The sequence below is a fragment of the Temnothorax nylanderi genome, unplaced genomic scaffold, assembly GCF_030848795.1.
Source record: "Temnothorax nylanderi isolate EJ_2023f unplaced genomic scaffold, tnyl_v1.0 TNYL_tig0677_pilon, whole genome shotgun sequence".
NCBI lineage: Eukaryota > Metazoa > Arthropoda > Insecta > Hymenoptera > Formicidae > Temnothorax > Temnothorax nylanderi.
Window position 1 is genome coordinate 19,489 of NW_027249739.1, and position 27,226 is coordinate 46,714.

Genomic DNA, 27,226 nt, shown 5'->3' on the forward strand with positions numbered 1-27,226 from the left:
GATAAAATTATAATATTACAAAGAATCATTTTAATCACAAAGAATTAAAAAGGTAACATTATAAAATAAAAATATTTAATTAAAATAAAATAAATAAATTTTTCTTGTAAAAAACTTGGCGCTGCTTTTTTAAGGTCTATCCAGACAAATTTACATCGCGCATAAACATAAGCGTAAGAAATTGATTGGTTCATATATATGTGCAAAAGGAAATAAAGACCAATTCATCTCTTTATGCATATGCTTATGCACCTATGCAAGTTTGTCTGGATTGACCTTAAAAAAGCAGCGCCAAGTTTTTTACAAGAAAAATTTATTTATTTTATTTTAATTAAATATTTTTATTTTATAATGTTACCTTTTTAATTCTTTGTGATTAAAATGATTCTTTGTAATATTATAATTTTATCAAGGAGAATTAAAACTACTACCACTTAGATTGATAGAAAGACCCTCAGGAATACAAAGATACATACCACGTGGGTTGAGTTAGGTAACACAATTTTGTTTTATTTTTTAAGAGTAGTTGCGCTACAATTATTTTTCAAAGCAATATATATATTCTTTTTGTAGTTGGCGTAATTTAAAGATTTCATATATTTTTTTGAAATAACATTACTTAGGTTGAGTTAGGTAACGCAATTTTGTGATATAATTTTGTTAAGGAGAAATAAGGCTACTACCACTTAGGTTGGTACGTATCACTTGGATTGAGTTTGGTAACGCAATTTTGTGATATAATAATAATTTTGTTAAGGTATATATATATATATATTTTTTTTCTCTTTGTAATTGGCGCAGTATTAAAAGATTTCACATATTTTTTTTTAAATAGATACCACTTGTTATTTAGGTTTTTTCGAGGTAGATATCACTTGGATTGAATAAAGTAACAATTTTGTAATTTAATAATTTTGTTAAGAAAAATGAAAGCTACTATCACCTAGGTTAGAATAGATTTTATTTATTTTTGAATTTAAAATTAATGATACTACCACTTGGTTTTTTTTTCGATTAAATAGATACCACTTGTTATTTAGGTTTTTTCGAGGTAGATATCACTTGGATTGAATAAAGTAACAATTTTGTAATTTAATAATTTTGTTAAGAAAAATTAAAGCTACTACCACCTAGGTTAGAATAGATTTTATTTATTTTTGAATTTAAAATTAATGATACTACCACTTGGTTTTTTTTCGAGGTAACAACCACGCGTGTACTTGGCGCCCTTTTTTTACCTTTTTTGAAAAAGGTCTTATTTTCACGAATTTGCACTGAAAAGTATAGACACTCGAGATTGGATAAACTATTTGTATCAATATTTTCCTAACAAGAAAGATGTACCATCTTTTTTATACAAACTACAGTTTCACTAGAATTCATCTTTTAAACATTTAAATATAATAACTTTAATGTTGTTTTCAGATGTTACGTAATGTTATATGGTAGGGGAGACCGGGGCTAAACCGCCAACGGGGTTGAACCGCCAAATCAAATATCTCGGAACCTGTATATTCCCAGTGAGAAACGATACATCGGATCGACGTCGATTCGATATCGATCCTATCAGATCTCATCGATGCGGTTCTGCAGGTTGTTGAACATCGATAGTTTCAAATATTTCGAGGTTATTTCGATGTTATGATAACTTTGCAAACAATCTGTTTTGGTAGCATGTAGCAATATAATATAATATTTTCTTTCAAGATTTTCAATGTTTTTCATGTTTGTCCATTATCAACGATTCGATATCGGTTCGATATCGATTCGACTTATGAGATGAAAAGAACTAAATTGTTTCCTGAATCGAAGAAAACTGAAAATTATTGTGTTTTAAATTATACATTAACCAAGTATGCGGTCTAATATATATATTTATATATATTTATATATAATTTATATAAATTTATATAAATTATATATACATATATATATATATATATATATATATATATATATATATATATACTAGCTGGTTACCCGGGCTTCGCCCCGGAGGACATATGTAATAAGACACGCAAATAGTCTCTCTCTCTCTCTCTCTCTCTCTCTCTCTCTCTCTCTCTCTCTCTCTCTCTCTCTCTCTCTCTCTCTCTCTCTCTCTCTCAATTATTTCCCGAAAAATTGAAAAAATTAAAAAAATCGGTTTCCAAAAAGATCGGTAACAAAAACTGTACACATCATGACGCTCCTCGTAAAATTCTACCCCTACTTCATATACAATTCTTTAAGATTCTGTCAATTAATTCCCGAAAAATTGAAAAATTTCGGTACCGGCTTCCAAAAAAATCGGTAACGAAAAATTATACACTTTATAGCACTTCCCGCAAAATTCTACCCCTGTTTGATCTATAATTCTTTGAGATTCCTATCTACTCCAGAAAATCGGTAACAAAAAACTATACACATAGTGGCACTCCCCGGAAAATTCTACCCTTATTTCATATACTTTTGGTAAAAATTCGGTTCAGGGTTTTGGGCTGGGCGTTGATGAGTCAGTGAGTGAGTGAGTCAGTCAGTCAGTCAGGACATCTTGCAAGCAGCCGCTTGCGCAACAGCAGGAAGCCAATGTGCAACCGCTGGCGCAAATACAGCAGCAGGGACCAATGAGTATGTATTAATAAAAATTAATTTTTTTAAATTTTGTATTTAATAAAAATTAATTTTTTAAATTTTGTATTTATTATTTAGAGTATTTTTATACTATTTCATATTTCCTTGTTACAGGAAATCGCCGAGGAAGAGGACGCGGTCAGAGCCGGCAACGCTGGTATACTCAGCGGTGCCGCAGCAGGGGTGGTCCTCGACAATATCCCATAATAAATCAGTATTACGTATAATACTGATTTATTATGGGATAAAAGAATCGTAAAAGAATCGTAAAAGTATCTTGAGCTAATTCGGTAAATGCGATCGATAGCACTTTTGCGCACGTGAAAAATAATATTTTCTACCCCTGTTTCATATACTTTTGGTAGAAATTTGATCTATAATTCTTTGAGATTCGGTGAATTATTTCCCGAAAAATTAGAAAAATTAAAAAAACCGGTTTCCAGAAAATCGGTAACAAAAAACTATACACATAGTGGCACTCCCCGGAAAATTCTACCCCTATTTCATATACTTTTGGTAAAAATTTGGTTCAGGGGTTTGGGCTGGGCGTTGATGAGTCAGTGAGTCAGTCAGTCAGTCAGGACATCTTCCTTTATATATATAGATTATTTCCCGAAAAATTAGAAGAATTAGAAAAACCGGTTTCCAGAAAATCGGTAACAAAAAACTATACACATAGTGGCACTCCCCGGAAAATTCTACCCCAATTTCATATACTTTTGGTAAAAATTCGGTTCAGGGGTTTGGGCTGGGCGTTGATGAGTCAGTGAGTGAGTGAGTCAGTCAGTCAGTCAGGACATCTTCCTTTATATATATAGATATCATATAATGTCCATTTTAGAAAAGGATTATATACATTTATATATATGTTGTTATATGAAAAATTTGTTGCCGGGGATTACGTTTTTCAATGAGAAAAACGAGTTATGGTAACGATAAGTTACTTTTTTAAGTGAGAATAATGAGTTATTATTATATTATTAATTAATTATAAATTTATTTTAAAAATATTATAAACATTTAAAATATATTAATATAACATATTCTTAAAATATATTGGGACAACTTCGCCGAATAATTAAGAATCATGCATGATGTACGCAATCAAATCGTTGTTGAAACAATGTCGAATCGATGTCGATTTGAACTCTTTGACATCAATTTGACATAGTTTCGACATCGATTCGATTATTATTTCCCACTAGTTAGAGACGGAGCACGCGCTCTGAATATGTTTCGAGTGCAATTTCATGTGAGAAGGCATTTTCATGTCGTGAGTATGGTTAATACACACATCAAGACTGTCATTATTCTATTAGTCTGTCAATAGGCCTATTTGTAATGAGCCGGCACTGGTTTCTGACATTCACCCGACATTAAGAAAAAATTATATTCGTATATCCGATTTGAAATTTTATTACTTTTTTTAAACTAAATTTGTTTCTTAAGAATTTTTGAAAAATTATATATTTGTGCTGGTTATGACACATGTAGACTATATGTAACACTTACATCAAATTAAGAAGTAGTCTACCACGTAAGACGGTTGGCTCACGATCCAGAGGTCCCGAGTTCGAATCCCATTAAGGTAAGTGTGTTTTTCAAGTACGAGAAAATATTTATAATCATAGGTTGCATCTTAAAAAACAAATTTAGTTAAAAAGTAGTAATAAAATTTCAAAATAAATATAATTTTTTTTTATGTCGGGTGAATTTCCTCATTAGAGTTCAAATTGACATCGATTCGACATTGTTTCGACATTGATTCGATTGCTATATTTTTCATAAATATCAAATAATTCTTCAAACAAAGAGGTTGGAATCCCTCCGTTTGCAGACTCTATTATGACATCAAAAAACGTTATAAAAGCGCTCTAGTTATCATACGAAATATATCGATTTTTCAAAGATTTCGATATCGATGAATGTCAAAGCTGTGACCACCTGAATACCGAAATTGATGTGAAGATCGATTTTATATTGATATCGAGGTTTCGATATCTAATCGACGTCGATCCGATGTATCATTTCTCACTGGGTTATGCGAACTCGCTATTAACATTGTAAATGTTGCTTATGGTACCTATGTGACCAACGGAGTTTCGGCAGATTACCTGCCGTGTTATGATTTTTACGAGGGCAAACGTGTTTTCGGAAGGTGAAAGTGAAATTTTCTGCGCGTGGAAATATTGTAATATCTGCAATAATGTTTGCTCTCCAAATCTCGAGGTACGTGATTATAAAGAGTAATGCATGCTGAACACGAATCCAGTGTAGTTTTTTCATTATCGTTGATGTCTAATATTTCGTGAGCAATCAAACCTGAAACTTATGTTTGGGGCTTATCCGCCAGTAAGCACCCGGGGTTGGTCCGCCAGTCTCGTCACTGTGGCGCGCCGGGCGCACGACTTCAGCTCACGGCGATTTCAGGTTAGGTTTCCCTCGAGCGTGATTTTGTCTTCCCTTGCACGTGCGTCAGTTTGTGTAGGAGGGAAATAGTACGCACGTATCGTCGCAAAACGGTGTTTTGGCCGACCGAAAAGATGGCGGACCGTTGTTTTCGAGATTGCTCACGTTCACGGCACGTCGGCGAGGTACGGCGAGGCACGGCACGGCTCTGAGATCCCGCGATTTCCGCGCGAGAGTTGACATGCCGCGCGCGCGGTAGATCGTCCCGACTCCCGGCCGCGGTAAATCGTCGTTGTTGGTCGTTGTGTCAATGACAGTCGCGCGTGCGACCGCATCGTCCAGCGTTCGCCGCATCGTCTCGGCGTCATTGTCGCCGCCGTTGTAGTGGTGGTGGTGTCGGTGGTGGTCATCGTCGTCGTCGTGGTCGTGGCCGTTGTCGTGGTGGTGGTCGTGGCCGTCGTCGTCGTGGTGATCGTGGCCGTCGTCGTCGTGGTGGTCATGGCCGTCGTCGTCGTCGTCGTCGGCGCGTCGAGGAATCGGCGCGAGGACGCCGTCGAGTCGGTAAAATGGTCGCGCTCCACCGCGAGCTTTTCTAACCCCCCTGTCGCTATTTATCGCTCCCCCGCGAGAAACGCGGCTTGGTTAGGTTGCTCGAGGGTCCGCGCTGATCCTATGGCACCGGAACGCCGTCACGCGTATTCCCCGTGGTTGCCCGCGTTGACAATGTGACGTGCCGTTGGGGAGTTTACGATTTGGTTAACCTCTGTATTCACGTGCCTAAATTGTTTTATGGAATAGGTAAAACAATTATTTTTTAATAATGTTTTGCATAAAAATTTTAAATAAATTTTTATATTTTGCTCTTAAAAAACAATTATTAAAATGTATCTTATCATTTTTCAGGATTAGATGTACGTATATGTATTGAAAATGCAGTGTGGCGGATTAGCCCCGGGGGGGTGGCGGTTCAACCCCGGCATTTTTGAGATTTCAATTTTTCCACCGTTGTCGTTTTTGCTCTATACCGGTTAAACAAAGCAACATAGATAAAAATTTTCTATATAAATTTTGTAGCTAAAGGTTCACTCTTTACAGTGGTATACCACGTTTAACTAAAATTATTTATTTTGTTGTTAAAAATCGGCACCGAAAAAAAACTGGCGGTTTAGCCCCGGTCTCCCCCTACGCATCTTTCTTTAAAGTCACTTCTCCATGCATTTTACCGAGAATGACTGCATGGGAAGCAAAGTTTTTCAAGTTAGCGGAAGAATGGGTCACACGGGGTTATAGAGCTCGTACACCTAGTGGCTTAGATAGTGGAAGGTACCCTTGTGACGCTGAGAGAATAATATTATTGAACTACTTAAATTCTTTCTATACAGGTTTGACCGCACAGAAACTGAGATCAATTTCATATCGTTACGCTTTAGATATTCAAAATGCTGAAATACGGTAAATATGTGTGTACATCTTCATACAAATTAATACACAATTACTTAACGTAAAGCGCATATCAAAAAAAGATATAAAATCTTTAATTTCTTCTTCACAAAATTATATTACTTAACTCAACTCAAGTGACATGTATTTCAAAAAAAGATATGAAATCTTTAAATTAAATTACGCCAATTGCAAAGAGAATATGTATACTGCTTTGAAAGATAATTGTTGTGCAGCTACTTAAAAAAAATAAAACCCAAGTGGTATTTTTGTGTTCCTATTCAAGGGTCTTTTTATTCCAACCCAAGTGGTAATAGCTTCTTAATTCTCTTTAACAAATTTTTAATATTACAAAGAATTATTTTAATTACAAAGAATTAAAGAAGTAACAGTACAAAATAAAAATATTTAATTATAACAAAATAAATAAATTTTTCTTGTAAAAAAACTTGGCGCTGCTTTTTTACTCCTGTCGCATTCTTCCTTAAATTATGTTTATTGTTTTTTATTCAATCAAAAATCTAGTACTAATGTTTAAATTTTAATGTTTAAATTTCAAAGTCTAGCAGCGCCAAGTTTTTTTACAAGAAAAATTTATTTATTTTGTTATAATTAAATATTTTTATTTTGTACTGTTACTTCTTTAATTCTTTGTAATTAAAATAATTCTTTGTAATATTAAAAATTTGTTAAAGAGAATTAAGAAGCTATTACCACTTGGGTTGGAATAGGAAGACCCTTGAATAGAAACACAAAAATACCACTTGGGTTTTATTTTTTTTAAGTAGCTGCACAACAATTATCTTTCAAAGCAATATACATATTCTCTTTGCAATTGGCGTAATTTAATTTAAAGATTTCATATCTTTTTTTGAAATACATGTCACTTGAGTTGAGTTAGGTAATATAATTTTGTGAAGAAGAAATTGCACAACAATTATCTTTCAAAGCAATATACATATTCTCTTTGCAATTGGCGTAATTTAATTTAAAGATTTCATATCTTTTTTTGAAATACATGTCACTTGAGTTAAGTTAGGTAATATAATTTTGTGAAGAAGAAATTAAAGATTTTATATCTTTTTTTGAAATACATGTCACTTGAGTTGAGTTAGGTAATATAATTTTGTGAAGAAGAAATTAAAGATTTTATATCTTTTTTTAAAATATATGTCACTTGAGTTAAGTTAAGTAATATAATTTTGTGAAAAAAAAATAAAGCTACCACTTAGGTTGGATTTTTGAATTTACAAAATACATTGCGTGTACTTGGCGCCTTTTTTTACCTTTTTTGAAAAAGGTAATTTTGTACTGATATCACCCATTTTGTAGTGTTAAGCAAAGATCTGCAAAAAAATTTTATTTTTTATTTTTTAATTATTCACGAAATTAGCAATAACAAGAAATTAAATTTTTATTAAATTAGCAAATTAATAATTAGTTACAAAAAATTATTATTTACATAAAAATTAATATTTAAGTAAAAGTAAATTATATATTTCTCACAAAAATTAAAGAAACACTAAAATCTTTAAAAATAGGCCAAATTCAAGCAGCTGTAATTTTGTTATAAATGAACAAAATTTAAATTTAAAGCTTAAAACCTGAATTTTTACATTATTTTCATCCATTTGTATCATATTTACATGTTATTTAAAAAAATTTGGCAATTATATCGTTCAATAGAACAAAGTTTCAGCTTTAAAAATATATTTTTTGAATTGCGATACGATGATTTCTAAGGGAATTATGAGCAATTAAAGTCAAAATCCTTATTTCTTATTCAATCCGCGATAAATCAGTAACAAAAAATCGTAGAAACATAAAAAAAAAAGATTTTGCAAGGAAAACTTCAAGCTTTTACGTTAGAAAGTCGAAAATTTTCGCAGATTTTTTTTGTGCACTTGACAGGCCCACAAAGTGAGAAGAAAATTTTCTATTTTGTTTAGCTCGTAGTTTTCTACATGTAAAAATTACCAAACTCACAGAAACTAAAAAATAATAGTAACCTTTCAAAAGTAGAAATTTTGAGCTTTAAAATCCTTTTTTTAAATTTAAATTTCGTTCATTTTTAACAAAGTTACAGCTGCTTGAATTTTGCCTATTTTTAAAGATAAATTTATATAGTGTTCCTTTAATTTTTGTGAAAAGTGTAGATTACTTAAAAAATTGGTAATTTGTCAGAGAAAAATTTCTAGTTTGTGAAAATTAGTAATTAGGTGAAAATGAATTAATTTCTTTTGTAAACTGGTAATTAGTAAAAATAAATTCTTTATTATTAAAATAATTAATATATGGTTTATCAAAAATAAATTACTATTTATTTGAAAATTAATAATTAATGAAAAATAATTATTAATTTTTTCAATAATAAGTAAATAGTCTCAGATAAATTACTTATATTTTAAAAATTATTAATTGGTTGAATATAAATAATTTAATTATTTATATTATTTATATTAATTATTTATATTATTTATATTTATAAGCAGTTAAATGTGGTTTAAAAAAGGTAATTATGAAGGAGAGGGGCTTCCTCACCGAATTGGCTAAAATTTTAATTTTGTGTATTTTGGTGCGTAAAACATGAATCTATAAGTTAAAATTGTCGCTCTCAATTAGGAAAAAATTATTTAGTACTAAAATTGATAGTTGCGTGGTTAGAACAGGTTTTATTAACCGTTCCTGTTTCTTATCGATTTCGCCATTAACTCGGCTAATTGTTCTTCCACGGATTTTGGAATTTCCGCCTCGACATAACGTATCGACATAACGTATCATCTACTATCTATAATATACGATGCTATATTTTTATTATCCATTTGTCAATTCAATTAGAAAAAAAATTCAAATTCTTTTATTTGAAGCACTTGTGAGTTTTACAAAAATGTCTCTCGTTATGTCTTGTATCTTTATCATTATGATATCGTTCAAAATTGCTACTCTTAGAAAATGTATGGATAAGCTTGATAGGACTTGCTATTTTATCTACGAATATGCAATTAACAGATCCAAACAGTTAAGTGACAAGTATATCGACAAAGGTAAAGTCTTATTTGCTTGAATCAACATGCTACACGTATGTATATCACGTAAGTATGACAACGGAATGGAGATTATTGGAAACGATCGGAAAAGGACATAAAAGATAAATCGCGGATTTATTTATGAATATTCTATATTAAACATCATTAAAATAAAGAAAACTGCACTTTGTAATTTTTAATAATATATTATAAAATCTAATATGTATATATGTATATATGTTTGAACTATCATAAAACAGTCATTTCATATAACTATTAGCAAGATTTTGAATTTATGTTTACCATTTATTGGTTCATCAAATATACTTACATATAGAAATATTGTTAAAAATATGTACCACATTGTAAGCTTCTGTCGACCATTTACCTGCAAAGGAGTAACATCAAAGTATAATTACATATCCAAAGATAAATAATTTTGAGTAGAGATGTATATATCTAAAATCTACTTACACGTAGGAGTTGATAATAATCTCGTTGATTGGAATGTGGCTTGGATCAGTCAACTCGCGAAACTGTAATATAATAATAAATCGATTAGAATTTTCGGAAACATCACTTCATACGATTCTTTCACACGATGACAGTTAATGTTAATTTCCGATTACCTTATTATTATGTTTCGCGTGTTCTATACTTGTCGTCATGACGAAACATCTGACCGAGACATTGCGCTTCTTGGCTACCTCAATGTATCTCTTTCTCGAAGCTGGATCGGGATTGTCTATAACTATACTTTTTCCTTGATTCAAGTATTGTTGGACTGCGACAATGCACTTTTGCCAGCTCCCTAAAGTGTCTCTGTTGACGTATCCGTATTCCTTCAGATAATTCTTTGCAAAATGCGATTTTCCGGAGTCTGGACTGCCGACCATAAGTGTACCATCTGTTAATGGATATCTATAACCACGAGGAAAGAGCGGGCCTCTGTTCACATTTGACGTTCACGACGATATTCGTGTTATGCACAATGCTTCTGTCGAAATCGAGAAATCACATGCGGAAAAGTTTTACTTAGGTATTTATTATTAAAAGAATACTTTGTATAATTCTCTTTTATGTTATTTTTTTATTTTTTCTCATTAGATCATGGTACAAGAGGAACAAACACATTTTTCCAGCGAGTAGATGGGATCCAGCGATGGGAACCTTTTGATCCAACGAAAAGTTACGACAAGTATACAGTGTCGGATAAAAATAGGAAGAAAGATAAAATCTGATAAACTTAGATTCAACGAATTGTCCAATTTTGTTTAAAGGATTCAGATTCAAAGGACTGTAAATATTATAACCAGATAAATAACTTTGTTTCATCGTACAATTGATTCATTATGCAACAGAGTGTAATATATATATATATATATATATATATATATATATATATAGAATATTACAATATATATACAAATTTATATATGTATATATATTGTAGCTACATTGTATTTTTAAGGACTGTGATTTTAATTCATTCAGTTATATAATAATATTTAATTCATTTACTCGATTATGTAGCTCTACTAAATTAGTCTTTTATTCGCGCAACAGATGACCGAAATGCAAGCTGCGCTAAATGCTGCAATGGCTGCATCGCAATTGCAGCAGCAGTTACAACAATATCCAGGATTGATGATGGGAATAATGGGATTACCATTGGGATTAAACGTGCCCGCTTTAGCTGCCATGAATCTGCAACCACCTCTAGTGCCAATGATGCTACCGCCACCACCGTATGATGGTGCCACTACTGCATATCCACCGATTAATCAAGCAGATCTTCTTGCCAAGCAGCATCTTGCCCTTCAACAGCAGCAAGCAGCGGCAGCGGTAAGTAGAACGCCTGTGTCACAATTTTAACTTAATATTTAATTATTTATGTATCTATTTACTCATTGATGAAAACGAGCTTTTGATAAGAAATGCAAATGAAATTATAAGAATATCGAACGTGACAGAAGTAATACAAAATAGTGTTGATATGTAAATAACATATTAATAGCCAATAATCACGGTGAGAGATAAAATCATGACAAAAATTAAGACAAATTTAAAAGAAAGTTTGTCTTGATTTGTTTATACGCGGAAGACAAGTTGAGAAAATTATCTATCTATTTCATATTTATTTATTTATGTATAAACAAGATTCAAAGATGTATAGCGGGATTTATCAATCGTCGAAGATCAATCGTATTAATTAGCGGGAGATTTTTTTGATCTTCTAGGCAAATGCAGCTGCATCGCAGAAACGAGCGCACACACGTATCACTGATGAGCAGCTAAAAATACTACGGCCACATTTCGATATTAATAATTCTCCTGGCGAAGAACAAATCTTAGAAATGGCCAGTCAGAGCGGTCTGCCATCTAAAGTCATAAAACATTGGTTCCGAAATACGTTATTTAAAGAACGGCAGCGTAAAGATAGCCCTTACAATTTTAATAATCCGCCAAGTACTACCCTAAATATCGAAGAATATAATGTCATGGGGGAGAGGATCGTGACCTACTTCTCTGTCTTTACTGACACACTGGCCGGTATTTTTATCTTATCGTCAAGAATTCACTAAACATTGCAGCTGTACTTGAACGACTCTGGTCCGGGATTTTTCCATAAAATTTCGCAACGCGATATACTCAACACAGCGATAGTGTGAGTTCCCGCGATGAATGAGAATGTCGAGGTAAACGAACGACGGCGACGACGCGACGTATGAGACGACTTTTAATTGCGCCAGTTAATTCGTCGATAGCGCGACACAATGCTCGGCGCATAACGTCATTCGCAGATGCTGCATGACACGATTAGCCTCACGCGACCGTTGAAAAATAATCCGGACATTCCGGACCCGCGGACAGATGGGAAAACATCGTCCCTGAGAATTAATGTCAGGCTACGATGATAGATCCCAGCGCGTTTCCGGTCGAGTTACTCTATACATATATAGTTTTGCATTGTACGGTTTTTTTCCGCGGTTTTATATTACGGTTAATTATAATCGACAACATTCATGAATTGCACTGAATACCGAGTTAAAGGGTATCACCTTGCCGCGTGTTCGACGCGCTCGTCTCGAATAACGGTCAATTGGAATCTTTTTTGTTTAAGGTGGTTCAAGCAGTAATTTGAAGTCACAAAAACAACTATTGTTACTAGTGACAAATATGAATGATTTAGTATGTAAAAATCAGCATACATTTAAATTAATTATTCCGTAAGGTGTTTTCTCATTTAACCGTTGCTATAAACTGAAAATATCAGAGCAAAGTCACAAATTTGACTAGAGTTGGTGATATAACCATAAATATGATCACGCCGGTAAAGAATAAAATATACTAAAATAGAAAAAATATACGTCACAATTTCTACAATTCCGCGATAGTGAATATATTCATACAACTGCCGAAAAAGATATGTTATCCTTATAACCTCCATTCAACGGTGGGAGAATGGTAGGACACGCGACTTGTGCGTCAGCTGACGCGTGCGACGTTGCCAAGCAGCCACTCAAGACGGCCGCCATGACTCTTGTGTCGTGTCGAAACGTCGAAAGTTGCCGAAAGTTTGTCGAAAGTTTCGCTTTATTTATATACGGTACGGTCAATCAATTTGGTGTCGCGTCAGTATTTTTAGAAATGTTTATTGCATCGATTAAACAGTTTTTTATTCGTTCATCTACTCGAGAAGTATGAACGTATTCCATAAATGTGCGATCTGACCCTCCTTTCCCTATTATCACCATGTAAAATTGGCAAAGTTTACGGACATATATCTCCGGAACCAAGCGGTAAAAAAATTTGAAATTTTTCAGACACACTCTAGGAACGTTAACCTTTCATTTAATATAATATTTTCCGGGCTATCTACATTTGACCTAAATGCTTGAACCACCTTAACGAGATATGACGTCGAAAGTAAAAATTTCACGGCTCTTGAACAAATGCCGCCATACGTATTTCGCGGAAAGCATAAAATCGGCGATTGGCTTGGCAGAGCAAGTATATCCTTTGCGGAGGCTACGCTATTAAAGTAGCCGCAAACTGGTTAGAATGGATTAGCGCGGAAGAATTAAGCGTGGTTAGAAATAAGAATAATAAGTAGCCGCAATTTGTGTGTTAGAAGAAATCAGCGTGGAAAAGATAATTAAGCATAGTTAGAAACGGGAATAATGCAGACCTTCTCGCGCCGCGCCGCTTCTCTCACGCTCCAGTTTTTAATTGCCCCGAATATAAAGCGGAGCGACGAATGGATGAATAAATCAATAGAGCATAGGTATTAATTGGATTCGAGCTGTTGCAGAATGACACGCGGGCATCGTGCTAAATACTCAATCCCTCGACGTTGGCTCGGGCTAAAAGTTCCAAAATTATCTTCGGCAAACAACTTGTTGAATACGCTTACGTAAGAAGTTGCACACAGAAGATTTACTATGCTAGATCTCTTCCTTCGTTCCTCTCTCTCTTTCTCTTATTTATTTTGAAAAGCCAACGTCATTATTGGACGTAAGCCTAAAAAGATTTTCTGTACTACTCATAATCTCGTTGATGCTTAATATTTCATTCACGGAAAGGAAGAAGAGACGGAAAGAGACAAGGAAAGATGTAAAGGTAGAATTTGTTACTTCGTAAATATTTGCCTCGAATTTTGACGTCTCGGTTTTGACTTTTTTGCATAGTCATAAGTAAAGAACTTAAGTGCGCGTCGAGATAATGTCTGATTTCAGATGTTGTACGGCCGACGGGAAAAAACTTCCATAAAAACCATGCAGCCTTTTGACCTTTTGTATCTTTACCGCCTGTCCTTCTGCATTTGAATTGAATAATTAGCACGCGAACTACGGTAACCGGTTTTACATGGCACGTATTACGCGCGTGCACATTGTAACCGACATCTCTACGCACGATCGGAAGCTGCAAAACTTTGATGAAAAGCGAAATCATAGGAGGAAAGAATGTCTTAATCTCGCGACGTTAGGAATCTTATATCGAAGCATTCGTTATCCCGAGTCAATATGATGAATCGATTATAAGAGCAGGTAATTCTACACAAGATCGCTCACACGATATAAAAATAAACGAAGACGGCACGCGTCTAATCTGCTAAATCAAATTCTATCGACTGCGGTGATCGCACGAGATAAGAGATAAATTTGCAGTTGTAGCGCTTAATGCGATAGAAGCGGAGCACGTATTTCCTTATCAGCAGTAAGGATATACGTGTAAAACTTCTATGTCGCTCACAGTTTCGCATTCGCGATAATATATTTCATTGGCGTATACCCATCGGATTGTGTCTCAAGCTCGCACTTCTCATTCAATTATAAGTTTTGTTAATTGTACATTTCGTTGTTTTTAATTCTTTCTAAATCTATTCTTAGCCCTCTCCTCTTTTATATTTCTTTTTGTAATCGAGCAGCCTACGTCACTAGATTTTAGAATATAATTTGGGCGGTTTACAATTCGCACGAAATTTTTTACAATCTTTTATACTAGGCAACGCAAAAGAGAGGTGAAAAAGCAAAATGCGTGTGTGTGCAAGCCATGCGTATCAGAATGCACGATACATGACATAAAACTATAAATAAAATTTTTTTGTGAATTGTGATCTGTGTCGTCTAAGAGAGGCATGTCCTCTCGAGACAAGAAGCTCATCGATAGAACGCGCCGTCGCGGAAGCTGTATCTCTACGCACATTCTCATTAGAATTAGCGATGATTTCTTATGCGCTGCGCGCGCGGGCGCAACCATCTTCTCCTCTCTATTCCTTATCACAAAGAACGGGCTTAACAATGATTTAATGAGCAGCCGTCGAGCACCCGTACCCGCTGTTGCCATTATGGAATTCTGTGCCAATAAATCTCGCTGCCGCTGAATACGATATATGACGGCGGCGTATAATGGATCAACTGCATATATACACGCAGGTGATTTCCATTCACCGCGCGAATACTCGTCGTTGAAATGCGACTTGCCATTTTTAATAGCGAGTTGCAATGATTAAATTACGTAAAATATCTCGTCTCAATCTTCAGATACATAAAACGAACTATCGACATGCTATTTGTGTATCAGGCGGTGTAATATGAGATAAACGCGTATTACGTTTCTTTTTTTCTTATAATGTTTATTTTCTAATCGTTGTCGATATTTTTTGCTATGACAGTCGCGCAGCGAACGATTAGAAGTTTAAACATATCGTATCGTCGCGATAAAATATGCGTCAAGTTACGATCATTTTTAATCGCTTTACACGTTTCAGCTTAACTCTAAATTATTGTTCAGTATATAATTAGTACGTCATTAGCTTCTACTATGACTAGAATGACTAGATCGTAACTCTTCATTCAGTCCTTTCGAGCGTTCCCAACTGCAAGTACGATTCTTCGTAAGTAATAAAGACAATACGTGTCAGACAGTTAATAATTATTTAATGCACTTTTCGTCACGTTGTAAAACATTATTATTTCATACCCTTACATGGAAACACACAACCACATTTCTTAGTAAAATCTTAATGTATTATTTAACAGATACTAGCTATTGTATAATAAGCTGCATTGATGTTTATATAAAATTAGTATTGCAATATATGAGCTAGTGTTGGTCATCGGCGCTGACCTGACGCTGGTTGCAATTGTCCGGGCCATCACAAGATCGGAGGAGAAATGGAGGGCTTTTTCCACCTTTGCCGAACGAGTTATGCGGGTTAAGGAGGAAGAGGAGCGGCGTCGACAGAAACTGCGGAGGAATCCTCCAATAGACGACGGGGCTCCTCCTGATTTAAACGTGCCTTAGAGATCTTAGATCACCAGTGTTTATTGGACAAACTAGCCGTCCTACTTGCGTGGGCATGCATGCGTGTGTACTGGTAATTCGAACTGCGCGTGTGCTGACCAGCCCGGTTGTAATCGGATTGGTTGGGATGACGTCGGGCACTGGAGGAGGGAATGCTCGATAATCGGGAGTGCGCCTTGTCGTGCGACGGGGGCGATTGGCGGCCCGCCTGGCGGGGCATCCGCGACGCGGTCGTGGGAGCGTGGTGTCGGCCGGCTGGCTGTGGATGTGCCGGTATGGACGGGCGGCGTTGTTCTCGCGTTTCGAGCGGGTCGCGTGCGGATTACGTGGGAGGGGCGCTTACGCGTGTGGTTGCTGCTAGAGTTCCTCTAGTAAGAGTTAGGATACCGTCCGCCATTAATGGGGAATTATGCGAACGATCGAGAGAGACAGCCTCCCCACTCGTACTTTTCATGGGTCTTTGTCTCACTCCCACTTATAGCTTTGTCTCACTCCCACTAACGTCTCCCCCATTAATGGCGGAACCAATCAGGAGTCAGACCGGGGTGTCCTAACTCTTACTAGAGGAACTCTAGTTGCTGCGAGTCCGGTGTAATGCGAAAGCTGGCTCCCGGGCTCGTGGCTTAAACCTGAGGTAGGTTGCACAGGGAGAGTTTTTAGTGGGTGCGAGCCCCACATAACCCCGGGTGGCCGGCCCCTGGGGGATGCGGTGCACGTAAGACCTCCCGACCACCACCCAGGGAGGCGGTGTACACTAGGCATTTTCTCTTCCTATCGCCAAAAAAAAAAAGTATTGCAATATATAAAAAATCTACACAATCGTAACTTTAAACCTCATATCTCATAAAAATTTTTCAAAATCCCAGAATCTCAAAAATATTAGTATAAAAATTCCATTTCTTCCTATATCATAATATTTGCATTAGAAAAAATGAGAATATCTTTTGTACAATTTACTGAATATCTATTTTATTTCAAATACTTATCAATCCTATCTATTTGTTAATAAAGGCACTAAAATTATTTTTTGAAGACTTGAACATTTTAGTAGAAATCTTATAATATTCAAATTTATTAATTTTTTATAATAATAACGTCATTAAAGGATTTTATTTTATTTTCAAGAACAATGTTAAAATGTTGAAAGTTTATGGAAGTAAAAGAACTTATATCTATTTTAGCACTCGTAAATATATGATAGTGGATGGAGTAATATATCTATAAATTCTATATTCTTTTTAAAAAATTGCAAAATTGGCATCTCATAATTTCCTCTAACGGATACAATTTAAAATTATAAGACCCAAAATTATCGAGTATTTTAATGTTCGAAGATTGGGTACTTGGAAAGCTTGAGTGCTTGCATAACTCAACGAGCTATGTACAATATAAAAATTACTAATAGAAAAACGTATTTAACTTAAAAAGAATATTGCACTTGTATATATGTATGTAACTTATCTATATCTTTCAACAATTATGTTCAGATATGGCATGATATGCAAATATAGATATAATTATTATCCCCTACATGTAAAACAACTATAATACCGTTAATCATTTATAAAAGTTTTGTACACCTCAACACATAACTCAACGCGTAAAAATAATTTTTTTATTCCAAAAGTTAATTATTACAGGATATTTATTATATAGAGTTTATTTTTGTATTCGGTTATTTTAAATATATTAAAAAATTATTAATTATGTCGAGATCTTAAAATTGGCTTGTTAAAAAATCGTTAATAATTTCCAAATCTTTTTTACATAACGTTATACGATATATAATAATCCTTGCATACATTCATACAAAGTGTTGTACCATTGAACGTACAAATGTAAAATGCTGGTAACAAGAATTTATTTAAATGATAGGAGTACAACGTGAGCACGATGCGTACCGGTCGCGCGTACCACAAACGGCGGGCACTTGTCAATTATAAGAATAGTTTGTATTGTTCATGCGTTTTGGACGTCAACCTTTCTCGTAGGCACTCCACGTTTAGTTTAGTATAATAATTTTAGTACAATATATACGCGATAAATAAAATAGAATAGATAAGAGTTAGTAATGGACCGAACTCAGAGCGATCGATCGACTAGTTTGGCGGTTGTTAGAGCGACTGACTGTGCCGCGGTCTCGAATACCACGGATTCGGCGATCTTCCCCCGGTTCAAGAATTCGCGCACGAGACCCACGCGTGATCGGGTCGTGCGGCATCAACCGTTGCAAGAATACAATAATACATACACAAAGTAATATATTTTACTAGCTTTCGTCTCTCTCTTTTCTCTCTTTTATATTTATATATTTATTTAATAAATATATAAATATAAAAGAGATACCCTACTGATATATAATATATGTTATATTGTATGTATATTTATTAATATAATATGTATAATATGTTATATTATACATATATTTATTATATAAAAAAATATTTATAAAAGAGAGAATCTCTGCAGAAATTGTTCAAATAATTTTTGATTTTATTAACAATGTGTAACGCTCGGTAGCCGGATCTGAAAAAAGTATATATTGGCATTATTAGTTTCTTTTCAATCTCTTTTTAAAATTGTAAATAAAATAGTAGCAAAAGAAATTTACCTTTGATAGTTTCGACGAAATACATACTCTCATCTTTCATGTTCGCTACCAACTCGTCGGTGACCAACACGCGTATACTCTGTGGCCCTAGGAACAATATTGAGTGTAGTCGGTCGTGGGGCAAGTTTAGAGCGTTGAGCAACTTATTCGTGAGCGCGGTGCTCGTCAAGCTGTCGAGGTAGGCGACTCTCCAGAGTGAACCGTTGCCTTCCAATGAAAAGTAGAGGGTGAGCTTCGGGGTCGGCGCCTTAGAATGCAGCGTGTTGAACAGTCGAATCCCGTCCGCCACGCCGCAGATCTGGATGAGATCCTCCCGAGATAAGCGTAAAATATCCGATGCAGAGAAACTCGCGAATGTTGACTCGAACGCGTTGAATCGGCTGACGCGAAGCCACGCGGTTGTCTGCGTGGCATTTGCGTCGGGTGGTAATTCGGTAAGGCATGAGGTACCCTACGAGATTCAAAGTAAAGTTATCATAAATAAGCGACGTGGGTTGAGTAGCTTCCAATTCTATACGATCCCCTTATAATTGTTAATTTTATATTCACAATTTTTAGAGAAGACGCACTTTTTTTCAAAAACATCAATATAAGATAAAATACGAAAACAAATTACGTGCCACTACTTTCATTATGTAATAATGTAATATAAAAAATTTTCTTCTCCATCGGTTTTTTTCTTTTTACTTCAAAACATCCAATAAAAAAATTCAGGATCGGAGAATAAGTTAATTATTTACAACAAAGATCTTTACTGTTTTCAGTAACTCGATTAGTTGTTGCGGGAAAGTAGCTTTGTGTGCAGTCAAACTAACATCAGTTTCAATGCAAGGTTGGTCCGGCAGTATGGCCGCGGGCGATGGCAAGGCCGGCGCCGTTCCTACGTTTTTCTTCACGGCATCCGAAGCCGGAACCAGTGGTACGATACCGGAATTAGAAATTGAAAGTGCCAACGGGGCGACTACCGGAGAAGAATTGCCGCTGATGGCTGCGCGTGTCTGTGGTGATCTGAAAAACAGCACAAAACCGATAACACATTAATTACTTTTCACGATTTCTCTTGAAAATCTGAAAATACAACTCTTAAAATATTGCATTTTAAATTGTATTAAATTGTTGCATCCATTATTTATAATAACAATATTAACATTAACATGATTGGAATAATTTCCTTCTCGCGATAATTTTCGGATGATTCTTGACGTATGGAAATTTTTCCGATGTGCAGGACATAAAAACGTATTTTAGATTCTGACGTGCGCCGTATATGCGTTTACTTTGTGGCATGTTGCAAAACATTGGCGAGTCGAGGATTATCTATCTTATTAATTGTGCATGCAACATAAATCTTCGACCGCTGACACTTATATGCTCAGCTGAACAATTTTATGAACGAACGATGCACGAGCTAGAATATTCCAGGCTATTTGCTAATAAAAACCGATACCAAAATAACTTCGCTTATAATAATAAATTTAAATCGAAATCTAAAAGGCAAAGTGTGAAAGTAACGCTTGCACATATGCCCAAAATATGCCAATTTATTTATTTAAATTTCAATAGGATCGACTAATATGCGTAACTTTTGTCGCGTAAAAAAAATAACTTTACAATCAACTTTTTAAAATTCAAAAACATTACACCGAATATTATAATTATTATTATTTTTTATATAAAACGAGCATATAACCTTAGTAATTATAATACATAATTCGATAAACTCATTTGTGTGTGAAATCTCAATTCCTACTTAAAAGCGAAAGCCATGTAAATTCAATTTTAGTGTTATTAATTAGCTAGATAACAATATAAAAATATAAAGTAGCTTAAACGTTGCGAGACTATCTTCTTTGGCTATGAGACCAATTGGAATTCAAAGTGAGATTCAATCAATATTTCATGTATAATATTCAAGAAGTCGATACTTCTTTATGCTTAAAAGCTTTATTCTTCAAAATTACATTTTTCGATCGAAAAAGCTATATAATAAAATAATCTTAAAAAAAAAGAAAGCGTCAGCATATCCTTACCAGAATGCCCCTTAAACAAACCACGAGTTTGACTTTTTTGCGGCCGTCGAGTCTCTTCGTGCTCCAACGCTTCTTTATCCGTAGGCTGACCAGTCCTCCTCGCATAACGTATCCTTTCTTTATCCGCGTGCTCAACAGGGCATGGACAAACTTAGCCAGACCTGCACGTACGGCGGACCACCGCTCACGATCACCTCGTGCTCCAGAATCCACGTGACGAACTGATCAAGTGGATAACGTGGCCGCTTGATGGACCAGCAGCTCTTCAAATCCCAGTAATCTCTTGACATGACGAACACACTCGCTGGACGGTGACTGGACCGAAAAGAATTCTCTACGGCGAATTGTTTTTCTCCTTGAAGGCCTTCTTCCGACTTTTCACGCGTTTATTCATAAACGTGGTACACGCTCGAACGTTCGAACGTTCTCCAAGCGTCTTTCCATCCATTCGTGGTCGATGTTGGCGAAGTAACGCTCTCGAATCTCCGTTCTGTCTTATCAGGTCGATCAAATGATGATTAACTAGTAGCCAATCATCCACATCGCGCGGCTATTCGAGATACAACGCGGGTCGTCCGGTATTTCGGTGATACAGCGTGCAATGTTCTGCACCAGCCAGTAACTGAAGTGTCGCTCGGTAAATTAGAGTAATGGAGAGAGCTCTTGGCTCGACTCGGCTCGGCAGATAGGATCAGTTCGAGTCAGTCGGATTGCATTTGTCTGCCGCGAACCGGATACTGCTAGTCGCCCGCCGACATTCGTTCGCCGACGAACTCTCTCGAAATTCTGACCTTCGCGCGTGGCTCCCTCGATTTGAAATCTCACTGAGTCGCGTGATCGGCGGGTCGTATCTTTTTGTTTTATTTTTCCTCTTTCTTCACGCACAAGCTCCACGTCACGTGCGCGTCGAGCACACACGCCAAGTCGCGCGATAATCACTCGCGATCCAGAATCCCGCTCGAAGAGCGAAATCCCGCGGTCTGAAGAGCGGATATCTTGTTTTATTGCATGACTAATGGCTGATTGATTGCGTTACGCTTAAGTTCCTCGCGAAAGGAACCGCAGATGGGATAGGGAAGTAGTTATTTGTTCAAAAGACAGCGTAATACCAGATCGCCCTCGATTACGATGCAATTCGGATACATCAACAGCGCGAGAATAAACTGTTCCGATCAGTGAAGCTAACACCCCTTATACGCTCGTCGAGCGTATTATTTACGCTGGCAATCCCGATCAATCTGCTTCTTTGCGATGAATTTAGTCACTGCGCCGCCGCCGCGCCGGAACCTTGTCGCGTACCAGAATATACCGGACTAAGATTAATTCGTTATCTTGAACGATAACTTTGTTTCACTTCTCTCTTCTCGCCCGGCCGTGCACTACACAAACCATGTGACTTGTTCAAATATGAATTATCAAGCTTTACTTTATACAAATATGTAAAGTGAATAATCAAGACACGAGCGCGTCTGTGAAGTTGGCACGACATTCTTTGAATTTCAAAAAAATACTAAGAGTTCCAGTAGCACTTTTCACAGTTCTACAGTTTCTGATAAAAATTAAACAGAGAGTTCCGCATTCCTTATATTAAAAAATCGAAATTGAAAAAAATGTGCTAACTTCGCGAATCTAGCACGACACTCTCTCCTCTAAAGTAACAAAACGCGTTGAATATTATCAGTTTTGACAAGAGTTCTCGAAAGTTCTGTTCGAGTTCCACACATATATACAATTTCAGATCGATATTCCACCAATTAACAATTTTTAACAATTTCTTATATCCGCGCCCAGCACGACGCTTAGTGAAAATGTGTCGTGCTGATGATTTTCCGCAGTTCTAACGATTGTTTTCGATAGTTCTACAAGAGTTCTATGCTTTATAGAATTAGTTTTAAAAAGAGTTCCGGTAATTAACTATTTTTTAAACAATTTTTAACAGTTACGTCCAGCACGACACTTCCCAGGTAGCAAGGTGACGTTAATATGACGTCAATAATTCGTCATTTTTTGGGTACGACGTCATTTTACCAACTTAAGACGTATAAATGTCGTGGCTTTTTTGACGAAATAATAACTAATCGTAGAATGACCTCATTATAACGTACCATTGACGTCATTTGTATAACCATAAAAACACTTCGACAATTTAACCAAACTATAACGTCCAAGTAACGTTAGATTAGTGCCCATTTAATGACGTTAGTTATTTATCCATTGTACGACGTATCTGAGACGTCAGAATTTCGACCAATAAAAGACGTTAGTTAAATCACTTTAATACGACGTTCCTGGTTCGTCAGATTGTAGACCAATAAATGATGTTAGTTAACTGACGTTAATACGACGTAACTGAAACGTCAGACTTTAGACTAATAAATGTTAGTTTTAACTGACGTTAATACGACGTACCTGAGACGTCAGACTTTAGACTAATAAAAGATGTTAGTTAACTGACGTTAACACGACGTACCTGAGACGTCAGAATTTCGACCAATAAAAGACGTTAGTTAAATCGCTTTAATACGACGTTCCTGGTTCGTCAGATTATAGACCAATAAATGATATTAGTTAACTGACGTTAATACGACGTACCTGAGACGTCAGACTTTAGACTAATAAAAGATGTTAGTTAACTGACGGTAATACGACGTACCTGAGACGTCAGACTTTAGACTAATAAAAGATGTTAATTAACTGACGTTAACACGACGTACCTGAGACGTCAGACTTTAGACTAATAAAAAATGTTAGTTGACTGACTTTAACATGACGTATCTGGTTCGTCAGTTTGTAGACCAGCACCCAACCCAAGGAGCAAAGTGACGTCAGAAGACGACATCGACATAATGACGTCTATTTTTAGTCATTTTTGGTCTATGACGTCAGCGACTAATAATGGACGTTTATAAGACAATAATAACTATTTCATGCAGTGTTATAGCTATCAAGAAGATATCATTACAAGATTTTTGAACACTTTAAATATGTACTTGTTATAGACAAGTACAGTTACTAAGGAAGCATCAGAGTCAGAAGATCGTCACTGTTCACTGGATCATCGAAGTCAAGCAACACGGGCGCGGTACTGTACTAGGATGGGTGACCGCCTTGAGAGAGCGGGGCTATATGCACATGATACGTAAAGAAACAGTTAAAAAAGCGTTTTTTTCACAGATAAAGAAGAAAAACGTTTTTTTTATAAACGTTTATCAAGTGGACATTTTAACATTTTAATTTCATAAAAAATAATGTAGATTAAAAAGTTGTCGTCTATTTGATGACATTTTATGGTCAGTCTTGTGACTGCCATTCCAAGATGACGTCCAAATGTTCAAAATCTGACGTAGGGGAGACCGGGGCCTAACCGTCAGTTTTTTTTCGGTGCCGATTTTTAACAAAAAAATAAATAATTTTAGTTAAATGTGGTATACCACTGTAAAGAGTGAACCTTTAGCTACAAAATTTATATAGGAAATTTTTATCTACGTCGCTTTGTTTAACCGGTATAGAGCAAAAACGACAACGGTGGAAAAATTGAAATCTCAAAAATGCCGGGGTTTAACCGTCACACTGCATTTTCAATACATATACGTACATCTAATCCTGAAAAATGATAGAATACATCTTAATAATTGTTTTTTAAGAGAAAAATATAAAAATTTATTTAAAATTTTTATGCAAAACATTATTAAAAAATAGTTACGAGGGTTCCTCTTTCCGCAGAAGTCACTCGCCCGACTTGTTTCACTCCTTGACGTCCGATGACTCTATTCGGTGTCTGAACGGTTGTAATTCCCGTCTCATCCATATTCCATATGCAGTGAGCCTGGAAATGCCCGGAAATGCCTTGGAAATGCACCCGGACTGCTTACTGACGGATTAACCCCAAACACAAGTTTTAGGTTTGATCGCCCACGAAATATTAGACATCAACGATAATGAAAAAACTACACTGGATTCGTGTTCAGCATGCATTACTCTTTATAATCACGTACCTCGAGATTTGGAGAGCAAATATTATTGCAGATATTACAAAATTTCCACGCGCAGAAAATGTAACTTTCACCTCCCGAAAACACGTTTGCCCTCGTAAAAATCATAACACGGCAGGTAACCTGCCGAAACTCCGTTGGTCACATGGGTACCATAAGCAGCGTTTACAATGTTAATAGCGAGTTCGCACAATATACAGGTTCCGAGATATTTAATTTGACGGTTCAACCCCGGCGACGGTTAGGCCCCGGTTTCCCCTACTTTTATTTCGTCCCGACGACGTCATTAATTACGTATTAGTGACGTCAATATATGACGTCACGGAGATGAGACAAAAGTACGTCATTTTTACGGCACTTTGACGTCATTTCATAACGTCGCAATCGTCAGAACATGACCAAAAAATGACGTTAAATAGATGTCACCTTGCTACCTGGGTTAGTAAAAATGTGTCATGCTGAAGATTTTTGGCAGTTCTCGGTTGTTTTCGACAGTTCTATAAGAGTTCTATGCTTTAGGATCAATTTTACAAATAGTTCCGACCATTTATAATTTTTTAAACAATTTTTAACAGTTACGTCCAGTACGACACTTAGTGAAAATGTGTAATTTTTTTATTTATAGGGTGCGGAAGGCGGCAGTTGGTGCTGGGCTTATGATGCTGCACAGCAGAAAACTTCTCCAAAAAATACGCAAAAAAGATGAAGTTATAAAAAACAATTGTGAACGCATAAGAATATATGAAGAAAAAAATCAAGAGTAGTAAGTGGGTAGGTATGGGGCGTCAAAACAAACCCCCACCACCGACCCCTCCGGCGCCAGAGGCGTGGCTAGACGGTCTGCCCACGTGACCTCGGAGAGCTCTGATTGGCTGCCGCGTGAGGGGTGGGGGTAACGAGGTAATTAAATGGAGCGTTTTGATTGGATACCCCATACCTACCCAGCGTCTGATTGGAGCTCCCCCCTGAGGTGTCTGGCGGCATTGAGGGGGTAGCGCGTGGTGGGAGACTACAAGTCAAAAATGGCGGCTACAAATGGAGCGTTTTGATTGGATACTCCATACCTACCCAGCGTCTGATTGGCTCCCCCGTGCCTAGGGTGTCTAGTGTCTAATGACTTTTTTGGGACTGCACGTGGTGGACGACTACGAAACAAAAATGTCGGATTCAAAATAGTAACTAAATGGCGCGTTTTGATTATATATCCCATACCTACCCTGCGTCTGATTGGCTGCCCTCGCCTAAAGTGCCCGGCGTCTTTTTGGGTCTGCACGTGGTGGACGACGCGGAAGTCACACGGGAAAATAGCGGAAGAGCCGACCAGCGCCATTTTGGTGGGGCACGTGGTAGACGACGCTAAGCTCAAATAAGGATATGATGCTAAGATGCCGAAAACGGAAAGTGGAATTTTTAAGAGTGTCTTGCCACGAAAGGGGAGGGGGGAAGGGTGTAAAGACAGAAACGACCTGACCCGTACCGAAACGTGACGCAACCCAACCCTTTTTTGTATCGAAAAGTTTTTATGACTTATGACCATCGTACCGAAACGTGACGCAACCCAACCCTTTTTTGTATCGAAAAGTTTTTATAATTTATGACCGTGTTCTTTTAGGACTTGGGGGCTGGACAAAGAGTTTACGAAATAATCAAATCCTGCGGAAATAAGGCTGTAAAACAGGAACGGACAGGTTCGCTTTGTGACGTGATGCAACTATTTTAACGTAAAAGAAAAAGGAATGAATAAATAGACGGGAGGGGGTTGAAGATACAAACAATGTTTATTACATAAAATAATACATTGATACGAGGGAATAAGTATTTTTTTTAATTATTCTTAAAAGTACACGCCTGAACATGACAGCATTCAGCGTGAGGTTTTACGCATGCGCTTTTATTATGAAGAAAAATGTTACGAAAAAAATTTACAATCAAACGATTATTGCGCTCGCAATTGTCGCTGAACAGATTGAGAAACTGGCTGAGATTATAACCGCTACACATGAAATATAAAAATACACAGCAGTATTGTCCGCAAGTTTGAGAGAGCGTTCCTTGTAGCGTCGCGGTGTTCCATCGATGCGTAGTGGAATTCCGACGAAGGCGTAAGAGGAATCTGGAGTCCAAAGGCGGTAGTCCGTAGCTATCGAAATACGTTCCTGCTCCTTGCTCGTCGATGTAAAAGGCGACCCAATGTTGCCCAGGTCGATCGTGATCGTCCGTGTTAGCGACGATGGCTGTCGACCTCGTCCACACCCTCGGCAGTCTGTCGGCAGGATCATCGACATATAGAATGGA

General features: G+C 36.4%; 3 protein-coding genes across 4 annotated transcripts; 1 reads left to right on the forward strand and 2 right to left on the reverse strand.

Annotated features, from left to right (window-relative positions):
- Nucleotides 1-9,674: 9,674 nt before the first annotated feature.
- Nucleotides 9,675-10,384, reverse strand: LOC139784794 (uncharacterized protein F21D5.5-like). Its single transcript, XM_071723983.1, has 3 exons — nt 10,118-10,384; nt 9,963-10,024; nt 9,675-9,876 (listed from the first exon to the last, which is right to left on the reverse strand). The coding sequence occupies exons 1-3, from the start codon at nt 10,382-10,384 to the stop codon at nt 9,873-9,875; spliced, it is 333 nt and encodes a 110-aa protein (XP_071580084.1). The 3' UTR covers nt 9,675-9,872.
- A 61-nt stretch (nt 10,385-10,445) lies between these two features.
- LOC139784793 (zinc finger protein 2-like) lies at nt 10,446-26,861 on the forward strand. 2 transcript variants are annotated; one of them, XM_071723982.1, is made up of 4 exons: nt 10,446-10,527; nt 10,596-10,676; nt 11,055-11,333; nt 25,557-26,861. In XM_071723982.1, the coding sequence occupies exons 2-4, from the start codon at nt 10,638-10,640 to the stop codon at nt 25,635-25,637; spliced, it is 399 nt and encodes a 132-aa protein (XP_071580083.1). In that variant the 5' UTR covers nt 10,446-10,527; nt 10,596-10,637; the 3' UTR covers nt 25,638-26,861. The 2 variants fall into 2 exon arrangements, with proteins under 2 accessions (XP_071580083.1, XP_071580082.1); XM_071723981.1 differs by lacking the exon at nt 25,557-26,861 and adding an exon at nt 11,729-12,361.
- Nucleotides 18,143-21,229, reverse strand: LOC139784796 (transcription factor CP2-like). Its single transcript, XM_071723986.1, has 4 exons — nt 21,111-21,229; nt 19,665-19,917; nt 18,910-19,360; nt 18,143-18,824 (listed from the first exon to the last, which is right to left on the reverse strand). The coding sequence occupies exons 1-4, from the start codon at nt 21,227-21,229 to the stop codon at nt 18,775-18,777; spliced, it is 873 nt and encodes a 290-aa protein (XP_071580087.1). The 3' UTR covers nt 18,143-18,774.
- Nucleotides 26,862-27,226: the final 365 nt, after the last annotated feature.